A 17614-nucleotide genomic window follows, 5' to 3' on the forward strand; every position below is an offset into this window, starting at 1 on the left:
CCTCTTTTCAGGGACCATCCATTTTAAACAATATTAAGTATTAAAAATCATTACAAAAATCAAAGCCTATTATCATAAATACAATTCTCAAGTATCATCAGAACAGATGCATTGTATGAGTGCTAATTTTAATGTTTAATTGTTTCTGGCATCATACACATTGGAAATATCCCATTGTATTGTTAATAAAGCCCATCTCCATCTTTTCCCTTTCAATTAAAACAATTAAATCCCTATTGTCAAATACTACCTTAGGTCCTTGAATTTTATTGCACCATAGTGAAAAGGTGGTTGTTCTGTTTACTGAAAATACATCTGTTGAGCAATTAAGAAGAAAAATTATGTAAAAACTAATTTTATCTTAATGTTTTATTATCAAGGAGGCATGATCACCATGGATACCAACTGAAATACTACTTTTTACATCAAACAATTTCAGCTGCAGTTCATATATTGACCCCACTGGGTCAGTTAAGTAATGTAGATTATCTATTAATGATGGTTGAACGAATTCGGGTAAACATTAGCACATGCACAAGTAATGAAGTTGTGATTATAACATGAAATTTATAATAACAGTTTGAGCATTTTAGGAGTTTCAGTCCATTTTAGGTATGAAGGAGGACAGAGAACGTGTCTGAAAGCTAAACATCTTTAAAATTTTGTATTATCTTTTCAAATCTGCCTTTGAGCAACAAGGACAATGCCATTAGATACATACCCTTGGATTATGTTGCATATCAAAATCTAGCATACCAATCCTGTCTTAAATGTATGGCTTAATCACCCTTTTATGATCAACTATCCTGGGGCTTAAAGTAAAAAAACCTATACAACCATTCAAATCCATTGGAAACCTACCAAGTCCAGGAAGACACCAAAATCTACTAGCCAATCACAAAAACTTCACTATGGCATTCTGAAGTTTAAAATTTTGCTCCGACTAGACAACACAGCAATCTATTCACCGAGTTAACAGCAAAATAACCAATTTACACTCAAGTGTGCCATTAAAGAGAATAATGTAGCTCAGGATTACTTACCTTTTCCTTGACACGAGATCTAATTTAATATCAATGTGCTGAGAAGCTAATTTTCAAGGGTTCTACAGTACCTAAAGTGAAGCATTTTATAATGATTGGCATCATACATGGTTTATTCACCCCATGGATCCTGCGGTATCTCATTACAAAGGGTCAATAAAGGTGTTTGAAGAAGGTTTAGTTTTTTGGCTGTCTGCTGTATATTAATAACATGTATCGATTGGACATGAACACAGGATTTTAAGTAGAACACATCTTAACTGTTAAAATAAAAACCAAATCCTCATAAGTTAAATAAATTTAATAATTTTATTTGTGAAAAACTACAAGCAGAATTCATAAATAGACATTTCTATTTGAAGCAGAAGAAATGATAAAGTGGCCTCTAATAACATAGTCGTGCACATGCCAGTTAACATGTATATATTAACATTTTATTTGCTAGACGAAGAGCAGTGCCCATTAAAATTTCCGAAAAAACATTTAAGACCTGGAAATTAATTTGACCATCTCACAAAACCACCAATGACACTTCAGCAAGTGAAAAAAACAACAAAAAGAAAACAAAAAAGGAACCAAAAACTGAACAAAAAAGGCAAAATAAAAAATATATATTTATATATATATTTATATACTAACAGGCTGTTGACCCTACATAATTTACAGAGCAAAAACTTCCAAAGCATTGTACAAGACATTTTATTAGGGGAAAAGAAAAATAGAGCTTGTATAATACATTAACATTAAAAATTCACAAGATTGTTATGCCATATTTAAACAAGCATTCTATATTTGGGTCTCCAACAAACAAAGCTAAAGAAAAAAATAATGTAACCATCTTTACACAGTAAATTAAGGTTACAAGTCATACACAAGAACAGAACTGCTTGCGCGTTAAAAACTGTTCAGCTCCATTGTCATACTCTAAATGTTGGCTCTTGTACCATTTCAAGTTACATACAAGCAAAAGTGTTTTTATATATCCAGCAAATATTCAATTTTCAATAATTTAGGATACAATTGATCGTTTTACAAAAGTAGACTGAGTATGGGATTTGATAAGGCAAGTGTAAAGCCAGCTATCCAGTGAAATCCAATCTATTTTATGAAACGTATTGCAACACATGATTAGGCCAGACAAAGATTCCACTTTATGTTTTTGCCTGGGACAATTATATTTATAGCCTGGCTAAAATGTTCCTCTAAAAAAAACTTTTATATTAATCTTTTCTGAAGGAAGTTATTGTTCATCTGACAAAGGTGTCACAGATTGATTCTACAAAAAAAAAACCCAACCATCTAACTGTGTAGATTATTAATCCAAACTTTCTACCACTACTCCCATTATCATCTAAATACATCTGGTTTAATGTTGGTATCAAAAATGCCTGGTGCAGTGTTGGGAGTATTACAAACTGCAGAGATGGAAACAAATTAAGTCAGCTGCATAATCATGGATATTTGGTTCATGGTTAAAATACACAAGAGCCTCAGGTCTTTTGTAATCAGTATCAATGACATTGTACTGGATGTTGCTCACTATTTAACCGCTAATGATACAACCATTACTGTTTCGTTTTTTAATTTTGTTTGCCAAAGATCAGTGTACTGATTCAGTCTACTTAATGTGGTGTTAAAAATGACTTGTCCCCCAAGTCTGTATTGTTTCAGGCCTGCTTGGCTGTAAAATTCTTGTATGAAGGAGGCACTACTGAGAGGCTGCAACAGTAAGTTCTGCATGACTGAACTTAAATACAACAGCCTACAGGTAGCTGGTTATTAAACAACAAAAGATCAGCACCTTAAAAAGTAAATAGTTGTTTTAATGCTTTCAGATTTAATTTACATGAAACTTGAATAGACCAGTGTACATCATATTGTAGATTAACCTTTGTTAATATTTAAAGTCTTTTGCCATTGAAAGCAGTGCAAACTATATACAATATTGATAGAAATGCAACATTGTTTTTATACATCTAGAATACACTAGTTGCATGTATCTTCAGATAAAAGTTCATTTTCGTTCTTAAAATTAGATTTTATTTTACTAACGAACTGGAGAGGAACATTTCCTTCGAAATGGATGTAAACCCTTCTTAATTTAAAATGTTTTTATATAATAGACATTTGAACATGTAATATTTTCTATCTGTGCCCAAGTAGCACATAATATCAAATTCCTTTGGTCCTACAATAAACAAGTTAAAAGTTTATTTTATGTTATCATATACACTTGTATTCTTCATACAAGTATAATAAAATTCAAAAGGAAATCGCTGACTTTGAATCACTGCTTTTATAGGAGGCTGACAAATTCATTCTACAACTTCCTACAATGTTAATCTATGGTTAGAGAACAAAAATGTACGTTTTTAGGTATATGAGAATAGTATCCATTTCATTTGGGTAGTTCAGCCTAAGCTAATGTAATGTTTCTGTTGCCCTCAATAAGATAAAAAGGAAATCTTCAGGTCTACTGATTACACTTTCCACAAAAAAATAAAAATTAATTGTCTATTTGTAATCAACTGTCCAGCTCTCCATCACATTAGCTCTATTAAAAGGCAAAGGTAAAAATTACAAAAAAACATATTGGGTGAATTTATACAGCGTTAACCCAGAGACTATGCAGATATATTCAAGTACACAGTGGAAACCCCAATGGCTACATTACACACAAAGCTTTTTAAATTTCATAACAAAGAAATTCCAAGAGCCACAAAGTTTTGGGGAAAAAACTTCCATTAAAAATATAAAATGCAGACAAAGCAGAATGAACAGACTGCTGTATACTGTAACTTCAAACAGACACTGAATTGAAAAGTGATAAACCACAAAATTAGTGTTCTTGTTTTAATGGGTTTAAGAGCTCAACTATTGCAAATGTCACCTATTTCACACACAAATCCCCAGATTGTTTAAGCCGAAGGATGTCCAGATAAAATTAAGAGGACTTTTAAAGACCCCATCCCAACACACACACCTAACCCCACCCCTGAAGGACTTTTTTTTGTCTCTATGTAAAAAATACTCTACACAATTTGTTACTATACAGCCTCTTCAGCCAATCAGCTCATATGCATGTCAAAAATATATTAAGCAAAGACAGCAAAGGTAAGCATTTTAGCTTCTGGGTTTTAGCACTTCGTCTTATTGTATGAGGGACAGTCCCAGATGTGTTACTGTTCCAAGTTGGTTTCACTTCACAGTGTATCAAGCACCAGTGTTTAAGGTGTTGGTTTTGAACAACTTTGATTTCATAAAACAGTGAGGAGGGAAAGAAAAAAACAAAGCTGAGCTGCTATTTAGTAAAACAGAACAAAACCATAAAAAGAACCCCTAAAAGGACACGGGTGTAATTTGCAACAAGTAATAAATAAAGCTAATAATGGATCAAAACAGTTAAAACGTACATGGAAAAATTTGTGCACAGCAGATTTTATAAAAAAGTAAGTTCAGCCGCACATCCATTTACAAATGATTGTTAGGAAACTCATATAAAACAATGGAATACATAAAAGTGTCAGGGTGTCATCAGGGACGAAATTCCTCTCTGACCCTCTGCCCAATGCAAGCAGCATTCATCCCGAATGCGAAGAGCACAAATTCCAGGGAGATATCCAAACGGGTGCGTTGCTTTGAATGTTGTAAGCGAGTCTTTCTGTCATCACAGGGAGGGCAGCTGGGGGATGTGAATTTCAAACCCTGAATGGTTTTCATGTTTCCATGTACAGTGCTCAGAAGGACTCGTCATGTACTGCAGACATGTCTCCTTTTGGAGTTGAAGAGCGTGAGGAGCCTTTGTCCGTACTTTCGGATCCAGAGCAACTCTGGTGCTGCTGTTCTGACCCCGTGCTAGACGTCACTGTGGATGATGATGTGGAAGAGGAACGGGTTTTCTCTTTAAAGTCTGTGATAATTACTGTGACGTTCCCAACTGTTACTGCAAGCTGCTGTGCAGTACTTCTGTCCACGTTTTTCAGCTTGGGTCTGGCCATGAACAAAGACAACAACAAAAGAAGAAAAATAAGAGTCTTTAGTATTTAACTGTACAGACTGTATAACAAATCTATAAAGCGATGTGAAAAATTTTAATTGTATATTCACAGTTTGATGTGATGTATTTAGTGCTTAAAAAAGATCCCATAAGCATACTACAAATTTAATTCAGCATCTACCCTTACAACATAAAATGGAGATACACCTTGATGTATCAGTGTGCAGTGAACACAGAGGACACATTATAAAATTCAATAAGAATATAGCTATGAGGGTGTAAAGGGCAGATGATTTCTCAAACAGCTGACTAATTCGATTTCCCTCAACAGTTTTGCTTAATGAACTATGACACACATTTAATGCTAGGATGTTTATTACACAAAAACCACAATGCCCTATATAACATTTAGTTAATAATGTCACAGCCTTACTCATAATAACATATGTTTACCTTATACTTACAGGAAATGATGGAAGACCTGACTGAAAACCTAGTATTTTAATCACATAAATGAAATGAGACATTTATCATACCAGCCTAGACATTGTGGCTTATCTTCTCTGATTGAGAAATTTGTGATAGGAAAAATCAAACTAGATCAATTAACTACTGAATTAGATTAACCTACTGTAAAAAAAATACTGGTTTATAATCACAGAAACCAGACTATATTAACAGAAATGACCACTTTGTTAGTTTATCCAGGAAGATTGTCATACGGACACATTCTGTTTACACTGAAGTACCTTGAAATGTGGGAATTATTGGTCTTGGTTGTTGCATTTCCCGACTGTACACTGTTAATTTCACTGGGTGGACCTTGCTGAATGTCTGACTTGGGTCTAAAAACAAAGAAAAACACAAAAATGGTCACTGGTATATCAAAATCACTAAAAAATACAGCAAAAATGTCAAATCAAGGAAAGTACTTACTTTGACTTTTTACTGCTTGGTTTTTTGGGCACTGTTGGACTGATTTCTTTTTCCTTGTCTAATTTTTCCTTCTCGGGTCTTTCCTTATCAATTTTTTCTTTCTCCGGCCGTTCCTTCTCTGAGCGGACTCTCTCGGGTCGGTCAGGGTCACACCTCTCTTTCTCAGGCCTCTCTGCCTTTTCTTTTTTCTCCTTTTTGGGAGGTGGAGGAGTAGCGTATTGCTGAGCGACTTGCTGTGCCACCAGCTGGGAGTTTATCCTGGGTTTCCTGATGAAACAACAAGCAGAGACACAGACAAAAACAAAGAAGCAAAAAGAAAGAGTTAGAGAAACAATTTCATTTAGCTGTAAAGAGTTTAGTTTTACTTCCTCTCAACTGAACAAGTGAACCACACCTTATGTCAAAAAGGAACAACTGTGTTCACAGATGAGTGACTCTCAAAGGCCAGGCTTCCCGGCTTTGAAAGGGTTAAAACTCGTTTTACATGTGGCTCATACTGAGTGGCAGCCATCAGATATATCTGTCTATGAGCTCTAACCCCATTACCCATGTCTTTTAATACATTAATCTGTAAATCACTGAGTGGAAAATTAGCACCATGTCATTTGCTTGGACTAATCTAATTATTAAGAGGTAGTTCCACTTTCTCTCAGTCCTGTTTGGCATTGAGTGGATGGAGGGCAGCAAAAAGTGACCAACAGATTTAGTGTTTGTCTAAAAAGCTTTTAGGTGACTAAAAAGCTTTGAATGGATAAGTTAAGTATAGCAAATGACTCTCTCATGATCTGAAGTCTAACTGTAGTATCATTGGCAAATCAATAGAGAACCTCAAGTGAATATTAAACATTGTCCATTAGCAAGCAAGGGTATGCGCTTGCTATACTAACAAATACATTTGTTAACAAATGCAATTTACAAACAACTGGGCTTTCCAGATACCTTCTACTATTCTTTTCAGGAAGCATTTCACTTTGTCAGCAAAGTGCTCCTTTCCCAAGGAAACATGTTATAAAAATCAAAACCTCTTTTAAAAATATAGTATTGAGAGTGAGTGGAGTATAGCTAAGAACTTCCAGATTTAGTACAAGGAGTTTCAATACAAAGTTCTTCATGGTTAAGCAAGATCAATCAATCACAAATTCTAATGTATATATATATTTAATTTAAATGCAGAATATAAGAATAAATATATTGTCCCTTTCAATTGGAGCATTCTCAAGGCACTTAACATTAATTATACATAAGAAATAATGTACAGATTCAGAAACAATGTAGAAATTATCAAGGTAAAAGAAAGAATGAAGTTGGGAATTGAAAGCCATTTAGAACAAGTAAGCCTTGAGATGAAATTGAAAAACATCAGCAGATATGACCAGGAAGCACATTCCAGACATGGGGAGCTACCGCTGAAAAGGCTCGGACCCATAAGGTATGTTGTGACGTTCTTGTAAAGCGGAGAAACCTAGAGCCAGCGGAAGGAAGTGAGTGAACTGGTACGTGTGGGGATAGTGACTCTTGAAATTTCTAGTTACTGGAGACAGACATTGTAACACCTGGTAGGTCAACTAAATTTTAAAGTCTGTCCTGGAAGCAACTGGTAGCCTGTGCAGGTTTTTTTTTTTTTTAGACTTGGCCAGTGCTTTAGCAGTACACCTCTGGACATACGGTATTTTCGTGAAATAATTTCTTGGATGGTCTAGCCAGCAAAGCGGTACAGTACTCCCTTCTTATCTTGTGGAGATGCAAGTGTGCACTAATTGCTCAAGAGAAGTTAAGGGAAAGAATTAAATGGGATATGTTTTGCAAATGGAAGGATGTGTTGCAGTTAACAACAGCATCCACTGCTTAGGTTGTTCAGCTTTTAAAACCTTGGTAAAATAATTAAAAACTGCATTACTAGATTTTAAATCCTACCACGGTACAGTACTGAAAAAATGTAAGAAGATGTTTCTGTCGGTGAATTTCTCAAATGACTCACTTAGTACGGAGGTTAAAAGTTACACTTTGAATCACAGAGTGGGCAGATTATGATGTTGAAAACTATGCTCTTCTACTTCACTGGTGACACACATCAATATCCTGAAATACATCAACTTTTCTAACCAAACAATGACAGCTCATCTTAAATCTGCGTGTCAGCCACAAAGCGTAACCACAGATGTAATTTTTTAACTCTATGAAGTCAGTGTGGACTCCAGCAAAACTCCACAACAAACAAAGAAAATAATACCCTTCCAAAATTAATTTCTAAAACCAGTCTTTAATACTTACATCACTTTGTTTAAATTTAACCAACCTACTTTCAGAAAAATGTAATTGATCCTAAAAAAGGCTGACTTTTAATCATGGAGATTTCTCTTCAAACTGGTGTACAGAATGTAATCAGTTTCTGAAGATTCTGTGCTGTAACCCTTAAAGCAGACAAGCTTTCAAAGATACTTAATTTATTATTTTAATTAAAGTTAATTTATTGTTTTTTGGGTTGGAAAGTTTAGACAACACAGCTAAAATGGATTACATGAGACATGAGTAGTGCTTTGAAATAACCCTTAAAATAAAATGTATATGAAGCTGAAGAGCTGGGAGAGGTACAGTGTACTGTAGAGGGAATATGAATGGGCCATACACCTAAAACTTTCTTCATTTTGATTGTAATGTGCTGACCCTACAAGAGGCTTTCTATAAAACTATTTATGTAAAACTGCTACTCATGTTGCACGAGAACGATGTGGATCTCCTTCCCTTTTTGTTCAGATTATAATAGAGCTTTGTGCGTCTACAGTCAAAGGCCATTTACCAGTAACTCAAAGGCAGGGATTAATCATTGGCACCACACTGTAATTTAGCTCAAGAAGAGTCAGTAAGCATGTTTTGGTTTTTTTTTAGCTGGACTACGTATTATCTACTGGAGAAACCCTTACAGTAGGATCTGAAACTAAAAGGGCTCTGTTGCTTCTGGCACACTGCCACAATCCTTGGTGACAGGTCAGTTTATTTGGGTTAAAGTTTAAACACTGGTGGTTATAATCATTAAATCCAACAATATATTTCTAGTAGAGCTGCCTCCTGCCAAAAGCCAATAGTTGTTTTGGGTTCCTCTGATAATTGCTAAGGTCTAAGAAATTGCTGCAGTCTATGAAATGTTCCAGGTTTAGCTCTATGATTATGGACAGTATTCATTACTATAAAATTTTAAATACAGTTGCAAACTTCAAGGCAAGTACCTTATAGAAAAGGAACAACAAACTGTATTTTGCCACAGAAATGCACCTGTAAAACAATATTGCTACTGTATGAACCCGGCAGAAGGAAAGAAATTCTAAAACACTGCACTAAAACAGCTATCGCTCATGTGCCGGAGATTTTTAACAGAATTTTACACTTCATTTCAACCTTTATTGAACACCTGACGTACACAAATGAAGGAATCTGTTCGATAAATGGCAGGTAGCACTGCGCAGTCAGCTCTATAACATAAAATTTCCATCAGTAATGGAAATGGATACATTTCTTATAAAGCAGTATCAATGAAACAGATTGTAATAGGGACTGTCATGATACATTTTGTATTCTCTCACAACATCTTATGTTAGTATCAGAAAATAGCTCAGATTTAATCTCATTTATCACTATGTAGCTTATACCAGAAATTTTAAGATCATATAAAGGCTCCATTTGAAAAGCTTAGAGGCCTTTCTGTGAGATTACAATTTGGAAAAGAAGCTGCAACTGCATGTTTTGGACTTGCATGTTTTTACATACACGTCTTCAGCTTATCTACATGGGTACATAAATGGTGCTGAATAAAAACTGTGGAGGCCATGAGAAGAATTAAAAAAATAAGATACAGTTCTGTATTCTTAATTTAAAAACAGACATGTGAAAAAGAAATGTGCTATACCCTGGAGTCTTCATCACCTGTAAGATTCACGTGTTTGTAAAATAATATGGGACAATATCACGCAGACATGAGGGAATACAAGTGTTTGGTCTCCTCTGGAAAGCTAGCACTGGAGCTCTGAAAGAATGTTTGTCACACTTGGCAGCTTTCAGACCTCCTGTCTTCACAGTAGGGCAGCTTTCAGCTGATGAGATAATTAGAGTGGTGTCCCAGTTGCTCCAATTCAGAACAGCTGGGGGATGTGTAAAAAGGCAGCAGATAATCCACGCTGTTTAAAGCATTTGTTGAAAGCCCCCTCAGAGTTTGAGAAGCAGCAGAAAGGGTCAGTGTTTGATTTAAAAACAGTCTCATGACTGGGAAAGACTGCCATAAGACAATGGCACAAAGATGATTTCCAAAGCTGGGAGGTTCTGAAGGAAGTCTGGGTACAAATATACACTACAGTACCCCCTGTATAGTTTACCATTGTGGGCCACACAATAATTGTTAAATATACAAGAAACAATAGTCCACATAATGTAATCTTAAGTAAAAACAATTTTGAGCATCATTTAATGTTCATGCATAACAGCATAGAATAGCACTATTATTTATTAGTCTCTGGCTGGCTCTAAAGCGATTCCCATGTGTTAAAATGCACAAAGATGAACAGAAAAGAACACGCAGTAGAGCACCTCTAGTTAAGTTAATAGTTTCCATATACATTAGACTGAAAGGCAATTATCTAGGCCCTACAATATGTAATATTTGCACATTCTACACCTTCCATTATTTAATTACCCAAGTTATGAGCCAGTTCACACAGGTTTTTAAAAATGTGTACAGTACTTGTAAAATATATGTAGTCAAATGTAGTGGAAAGAGGACAAACAGAAAATTCAGAGATCACTTAGACTTGGTTCTTTTGTCTACAATACAATGGGAAGGAGCAGACACCAAACTCACACTGCAAGATGTGCACAAATACATAAAGAAAAGTTACAAGGCAAAAGGAGAGCAATGAACCCAACTTAGTCATTAAGTTGTTGACTCAAGGATCTCATTCACAAATTTCTTAAAGGCTTGTAAGACTATTTAAGGCATATACTTAATCACAGATCCCTATATCTTTGTGCTCGTTGATGATTGTCTTTCATGAACCCCAGAGTGACTGATAAAACCAACATTGGATCCACACACTCTCTAGCAGTTTGAACAGGTGTGGTCTCCGAGTATAAAGACAGATCAGGTGTGCACTATGTATTACAGTCATGGGGAGCTCACACAGACGGTCTTGTTTTACTTTCTAGTTCTAACTGGTCTCAATATGCTGGGCTTAATCTCAAGTGCTCTGATTTGTTGACTTGGGTTGAACAAGGGGCATAAAATCAATGTTGCATTTCTAACATGTTTGCTTCTACCATATCTTCGAAGCCTGTCTTCTGCACTGCTCTAGTATGACTGCCATAGGAAAACGGGGGAGAGAAGTCTAACAATTGGACTGCATGCCCAACCGAATGATTCTGATGATGAGGACTTGGGAGAATGTGCTGGGAATGGAAGGTGCTTGAATGTGACATGTTTTATAGTTGACAAACTGGCAAATTGGCATCACACACAACTTGACAGAAAAGGGATCCTGACTCGATGGCACTGAGACCAAGACAATTAATGGTCTCATTCTGCCATAACCTTCATCTGTCAGATCAGCCATGGTGTAAATTAATTAGAACAAAGTATTTTTGAAAAACTGCAATTCTGGTTAGATTTGTTTTGATATACTGAAATCTTACAATATAATGTGGTCTAATTATTTATGCAACAAATACTTAATATACAGGTACATTCTTTTTGCTGAAACCACCTTTCAGTCATATTTTATAAAAGGTATGAATAAAATAGTGTGGAGCTAACAATACAGAAAACTTTAGTGCTAGATTTCAATGATGGTAATATTGCACAACTCCAATAATAGTAGCACGGTTATGAATAAAAATGGTTTCTAACTATCAATCAGATAAGGAAAAGTTTTTCAGTTTGAGTGATACAGAAAAATGGAACTTGAGACACGCTTCTGCAATACATATAGAAACAGTTAGACAATGTTAAGTTAATTAAGAGTTAAAGCTTCAGTGTAGTTAAGATCTGAGAAACTGCATGTAGAGTGCTGTTTTTGTCACACTGCCAACTCACGTTTCCTGAAATTAATGGGAAACATCTGGCACCGGCTGGCAGTGACAGAGTAAAGGCAGTCAGGATTTCAGGAGCACTACACAATACAGCACACATCTTGGGATGAAAATGTTTTACAAGAGACTGAACTAATCAAGTACTTCACGGCTAAGTGTCTTAACACTTGATTACTAAATCTGCATATACCACAAGTGATCTTATGATTTGAAAAGGCAGTAAAATGTGTCATTTGGTATTATAAATATTCACATATTTTATCCGAAAGAAACCCAAGCAAGATGCAAAAAATCTTTATTCCAGACCCTAGACTCTTATCTATCAGATATATCCAATGTTTGTGCAGTAGAGGTGTTTTATCTGAAAAAACGAATGTTTCAAGAATTGCAACAGCCACTATTCAAAAGTTACTAATAATTTATTATCAGTTATGGTGTGATATCTGTAAGTGGTTTGCAAGTATTAATTCAAATTCAAATGGGATAACTGCAGAACCCAAGTGAAACTGCTACAGACTAAATAGCTTAAAGTACCCTTTGTACACTAATATAGAACACAACTTAATTGTGGTATGGAAATGTAAACATAATTCAACTGTCAATCTACCCATATTATAGCTAAAGCTGTAGCAGAAATATCAAAGCATTTTTGATAACAGAATCATTTATTCTAATATTTGCCATTCTCAACTTAAAGAAAGTGCTGCTCTTCTTTAGTCTCGTATACCATTCATCTTCTAAATGCTTCATTCAGTTCCGGGTCACAGGGGAGCCGGGGCCTACCCCAGGTAGCCACGGACACAAGGCAGGATACACCCTGGAAGGGACACCAATCCATTGCATGGCATGCAGACACAGACACGTACACACTCACACGAGGGTCCGTTTTCCCAGAAGCTAATTAACCTACCAGCATGTCTTTGAACTGTGAAAGGAAACCAGAGCACCTGGAGGAAACCCACACGAACACGAGCAGAACATACAAGCTCCGTGCAGATAGCACACCAAATCCAGAACACAACCCAACACTCCCGTGTTGTGAGACTCTTATATACCAACAATGCCCAGATCACATTGTTTTGGTACTGAGGTAGCATACTTCAGGAGCAAAAGTTTCTTCTGTACTATTAAAATAGCAAAATATGTTGTATTCTTCCTTAAACATTCACACAGTTAAAGACCAGCATATATACCACCATAAATCTGCCATTCAGCCAAACATAATATGCTGATAGGTTTACCCTCCTCAGGCACACAACTTATTTACTTATTTACCATAACAATTCCACTGCTACATTTTTAAGCTCCTTTACTTATTCTCGACAGTGACTACTGCAGTTCCTCTATCAATGCAGTTCTTCATCAAGCTGTTTCCCAGCTCGTTGATTTACAGAAAACAGGTGGTTCATACTTTCCTTTCTGGGGTGGTGCGGACCATATATCTATCAGCAATTATGTCACTTTCAGATATTCTCCCATTTCTGAATGATCACTCATCTTGTGAAGAAATCAACAGCCACAAAGATTGTCACCTCACTTGCAGCTGCAAGTTTTCCTTCTTGCTCTATGTGAAAGGGGGCATTAGATCAGTAAAGGGCTACATATTGACTCCACGCATCCTCTCAAGTTTGTGTTCAACTATAGTGAAAATAATAATAACATAATAATAACAGATTTCTGGCAGTTAAATACTGGCTTTGCTGTACATTTTACACTAATGCAAATATTATCCGATAGAGAACGGTCTGTAATACACAATATATACATTTAGCTGGACGGAGAAGTCAGATCTACACTGTATACTAGGTCAATCCAATAAGCTCTCACTTAATTCGAGGTTTCATGACTTACTCGTTTGACTAATGGATTATAGTACAGAGTCAAAACTGATAAAGGTGGTAAGCCAATCAGAAAGTTATCTGTTCCCTCAAAACAGGGAATCATATGAGACAACTAGTCCAAAGTGACAATCAGTAGGAACCTATGCTGAATGTTCATTAGCAGAGACACTGTCTCTACTTTCACCATAGTAGTTAAGGTACAACGTCAGAACTTTATTTGCATAAAGCCTTTATTTTGAACTCTAACAAAACAATACAAAAATATTTTTAGAAAGATACATGACTGAAACAAGCAGGAAAAAGAAACTAATTGTTTGGAGTAAACACACAAGACAATGACTTTATTGCAAAAGTCAAGAAACTAAAATAACAATGGTCCATGCACACGACAAGAAAAATAAATTGCTGCTTTATCAAAGGAAAAAGAGCTAAAAAAAAAAACAAGAAAAAAGAGTGACCAAGCTGAGTACTGATGTGAGCATAAAATGATCTCAGGAATTTGAATCAGCTTTGGTTGTTGAATTGGAACTTGTCCCGAGTTCATCAATCAGAGTAGCAGTGTCGAAGATCATTTCAAAATGGTTTATGAGTTTGTGGATCAGGCTGCGTCATTGCAAGGCCCCTGTTCCTGGCAAAGATTTTCATGCGAGCTAACTAACCAGGTCTAGTTTGAAATTTGGGAAAAACACATAAACCACCGCAGGTTTCCAGCCTGCTTGAAACTGCCCAAAAACCTGACTTTGGACCCTAGACTGGACCTAGACCTAGAAAATCCCTGAAATCACTGTAACCAGCAATGCTCTCACCCTAAAAAAGTGCACACTTGCTGTCTTCTATAACATATGAATTCTAATCAATAAGAAGCCTATGCTGAATGTTTATTAGGTTGACACTGTCTCCACTTCCGCCATAGTAGTTAAGGTACAACTTCAGTATTCTATTTGCATAAAGCCTTTATTTTTTAACTCTGTCTTCTCACACTGATCAAGTCTCAATTTTACTGGGAAATCTATCCCTACTCTACACAAGTGTTTTAAGCATTGTTCTTTACAATACCACTGACAAGTTTTGCATATTTAAATATTCTTTTGATAAAGTTAGCTTTCTATTGAGTCATTGGTTTTATCAGATGACAGATGCTAAAATGAAGGGGCAGGGAATCAGGGAACTGATTCAAGTAAATGAAACTGGGGTCAGCTTCCATAATGAATGGAAATTCTCCAAATCAACAGAACAAGAAATGCCTACTGCTATTTCTAAATATATATAAATATAAATATATTTAAAATATGAAAGAGGTTTAAGTTAGAGCCCAAGAACTCATTATCTATTAAGTCAAAGCAAACTTAGTTTTACTGGTTAAGGTCATATTATAACATTCCTAAAATAAAACAAAAAAGTTAGATGAGCATTATTTAAACTGATATGCATATTGGTCAAATCCATGATCTAATTTGCTTTAAAATTAATCTACAGGAAATGCAAATACTGGTTTACCTTCCATACGGGAACAAACACCACCAAAACAGCTATTTTAGCTGTACTCAATTTAAAAGCTTTTAAAATTGTCAGAAGATGACATCCTTACAACAAATTGCCAAAGAAGACATCTGAAAGAAAAGATGACGACTTAACACCCTCTTTCCTAGAAATAGTCTAAAATAAAACATAAAACCAAACTTTGAAGTACTCTAATGAATACTGGTAAAACACAGAAATGAGAGTGAATACCGTTCTTTCTGTTAAAAGGTTCTTCTTGTTTTTGTGATTTTTCAGTGAATAACTCATCTCCTCAAAGGAGAATGACAGCAAATAAACTACTTCTAAGGTTTATAAAAAATCTTGACAGCCAAAGCCATTTATCTTTAACCTCTGTACAATAAGGCTGCTGATTGGCGTCTTAAACACCTTCATTCACATCATGCACTCCAGTGCCTTCCAGGATGACAGAATCCAGAAACTTCAATATTCAAGTCCTTCTCCACTGAGAACAGTACTAGTCCCTCTGTGTTTCAGTAGCAGCACTTCACAATTAATGATAGGCACTTTGTGCTTCTGCTGTTAGCATTCTTACTTCATTACGGCTTGGACAGAGGCTCAATGATCCAAATTAGAACAAATTTACAACATGGTAGATATAAACCTCTGCATGTACTGAGCATAAAAAAGTTCATAAACTGCTTTTTGCATTAATTTTCATAAGCAGGCAATGATATTATGAGATGAGATGCATGTCCTGAAAACCAGTTTTCCAAACAGCATTGTTTTTTCCCCTGTACAGTTAAAGGATTATTACACAAGAAAATACTTCAACATGTAGACCCCTACAAACAGAGTCGCATAGTAAATGTGCACATAAATTGGCCATGTCACAATCTATACTGAGTATAAAAAGAAACCACTTATAACTGCAAAAAAAACTTTGCGAAGTTGTCAGGAAAATAATCTCTTTTTAGGTGCACTGAGAGGTAAACTGACATAAGTAAATTCATTATGCAGATTAAAATGTGTTATCAACAGGATTTACTGCAAAAGCCAAAGTCTAGTAGCATATAAGCACTGTTAGACTGGGCTAGGCTGTACGGTTTTGCTAAATTAGAACTTGCTAGCTGAAATCACCTGAGATGGTAAACAGAAGTGAGGTGACTTTGGAGTGGCACAAACATGTTATTCTTGACATGTCGACATATTGGTTCATTCCTGTTGTTCTATCTTGATTTTGAAAAGGTGCAGTATTCCAATAGGTTAAATCACCTTATCACATCACCTTTGATGTGTAACATTACTCATTAAAGAGGTGCTTATGTAAAGGTCTAAGTACGCATCATGGTCAGTTAATGATGAATTAATCAAAAATATATTTTCTTAATAAATTTAATGAATTAATACATTTTCTTTTCTGAAAACATACATAAATCAATATTTCTTCTGATGCTCAATACATAAAGCTGTAAAATGTTTAAAAAATAGAGATAACTTCCTTAGGGTCAATATTAACACTGTCCATGGCAAGACTTTACAAGATAGTGCAATTTGAAATAGTGCTTATCCAACTTTCCAGATTGTTTTTTTAGGATGAGCAAACAGCACACATTGTTTATATGTGGTCTATACCTGACACCCACATACTTTTCAAGTATTTAAAATCGGATATAAATTATTTTCAGAGATTAAAAACCAGAAAGAAAGGTTACGAGCATGTAAAGAGACCTTTCTTTTATAAGATGATAAAAAGAAAGAAATATCCATTTAGACTATGATTCAGAGCCAACTGTAACTCATTCTAAGCACATTCCAAGTCAATTAAACCCACTTTGTATTCTAAAAGTTTCATGTTGGTGCCAGATCTGCCATTCATTATTCTACCCACTTAATACCCACAATCTAACCAAAGCTAACTCATTCAGGACTGACTGGCATGTACAGGAGAGTGTGTGGATTATTGGGTTTATAATGCTTTCTTCCTGCTAGCTACATGTTGTGCACTTGGCTATGAGCCTGACCCACAATGCATGTGGAATTTTCAACCTAACACCCTATGCTTTCTGAAGAGTTTTAGAATCAGGCAAAGCTAAGTAAGGCTTTTCTAGTACCAAGCATAATATTCCTACCTAACTATTCAAAAGACTGAGTTTAAATGTACAGCAAGTTAAAGAATGCCTTTCCTTTAACGCAAAATCCACCTCACCCTGATCATGAAATTAATTTAATATTGACGATTAAGATTT

At 35.5% G+C, this 17614-nt stretch overlaps 1 protein-coding gene across 1 annotated transcript in view; it reads right to left on the bottom strand.

The window, feature by feature from the left end:
• Positions 1-1333: 1333 nt before the first annotated feature.
• rybpb (RING1 and YY1 binding protein b) overlaps positions 1334-17614 on the bottom strand; it is a 35152-nt gene continuing 18871 nt past the window's right edge. Inside the window, exons 3-5 of the mRNA XM_088916409.1 lie at positions 5977-6243; positions 5790-5885; positions 1334-5033 (exon numbers count right to left, since the gene is read on the bottom strand). Of these exons, the coding sequence (XP_088772535.1) occupies positions 4781-5033; positions 5790-5885; positions 5977-6243 (616 nt within the window). The 3' untranslated portion in view covers positions 1334-4780. The remainder of the gene's footprint in view (positions 5034-5789; positions 5886-5976; positions 6244-17614) is intronic.

Source organism: Atractosteus spatula, chromosome 5, assembly GCF_055471065.1.
Source record: "Atractosteus spatula isolate fAtrSpa1 chromosome 5, fAtrSpa1.hap1, whole genome shotgun sequence".
Lineage (NCBI taxonomy): Eukaryota > Metazoa > Chordata > Actinopteri > Semionotiformes > Lepisosteidae > Atractosteus > Atractosteus spatula.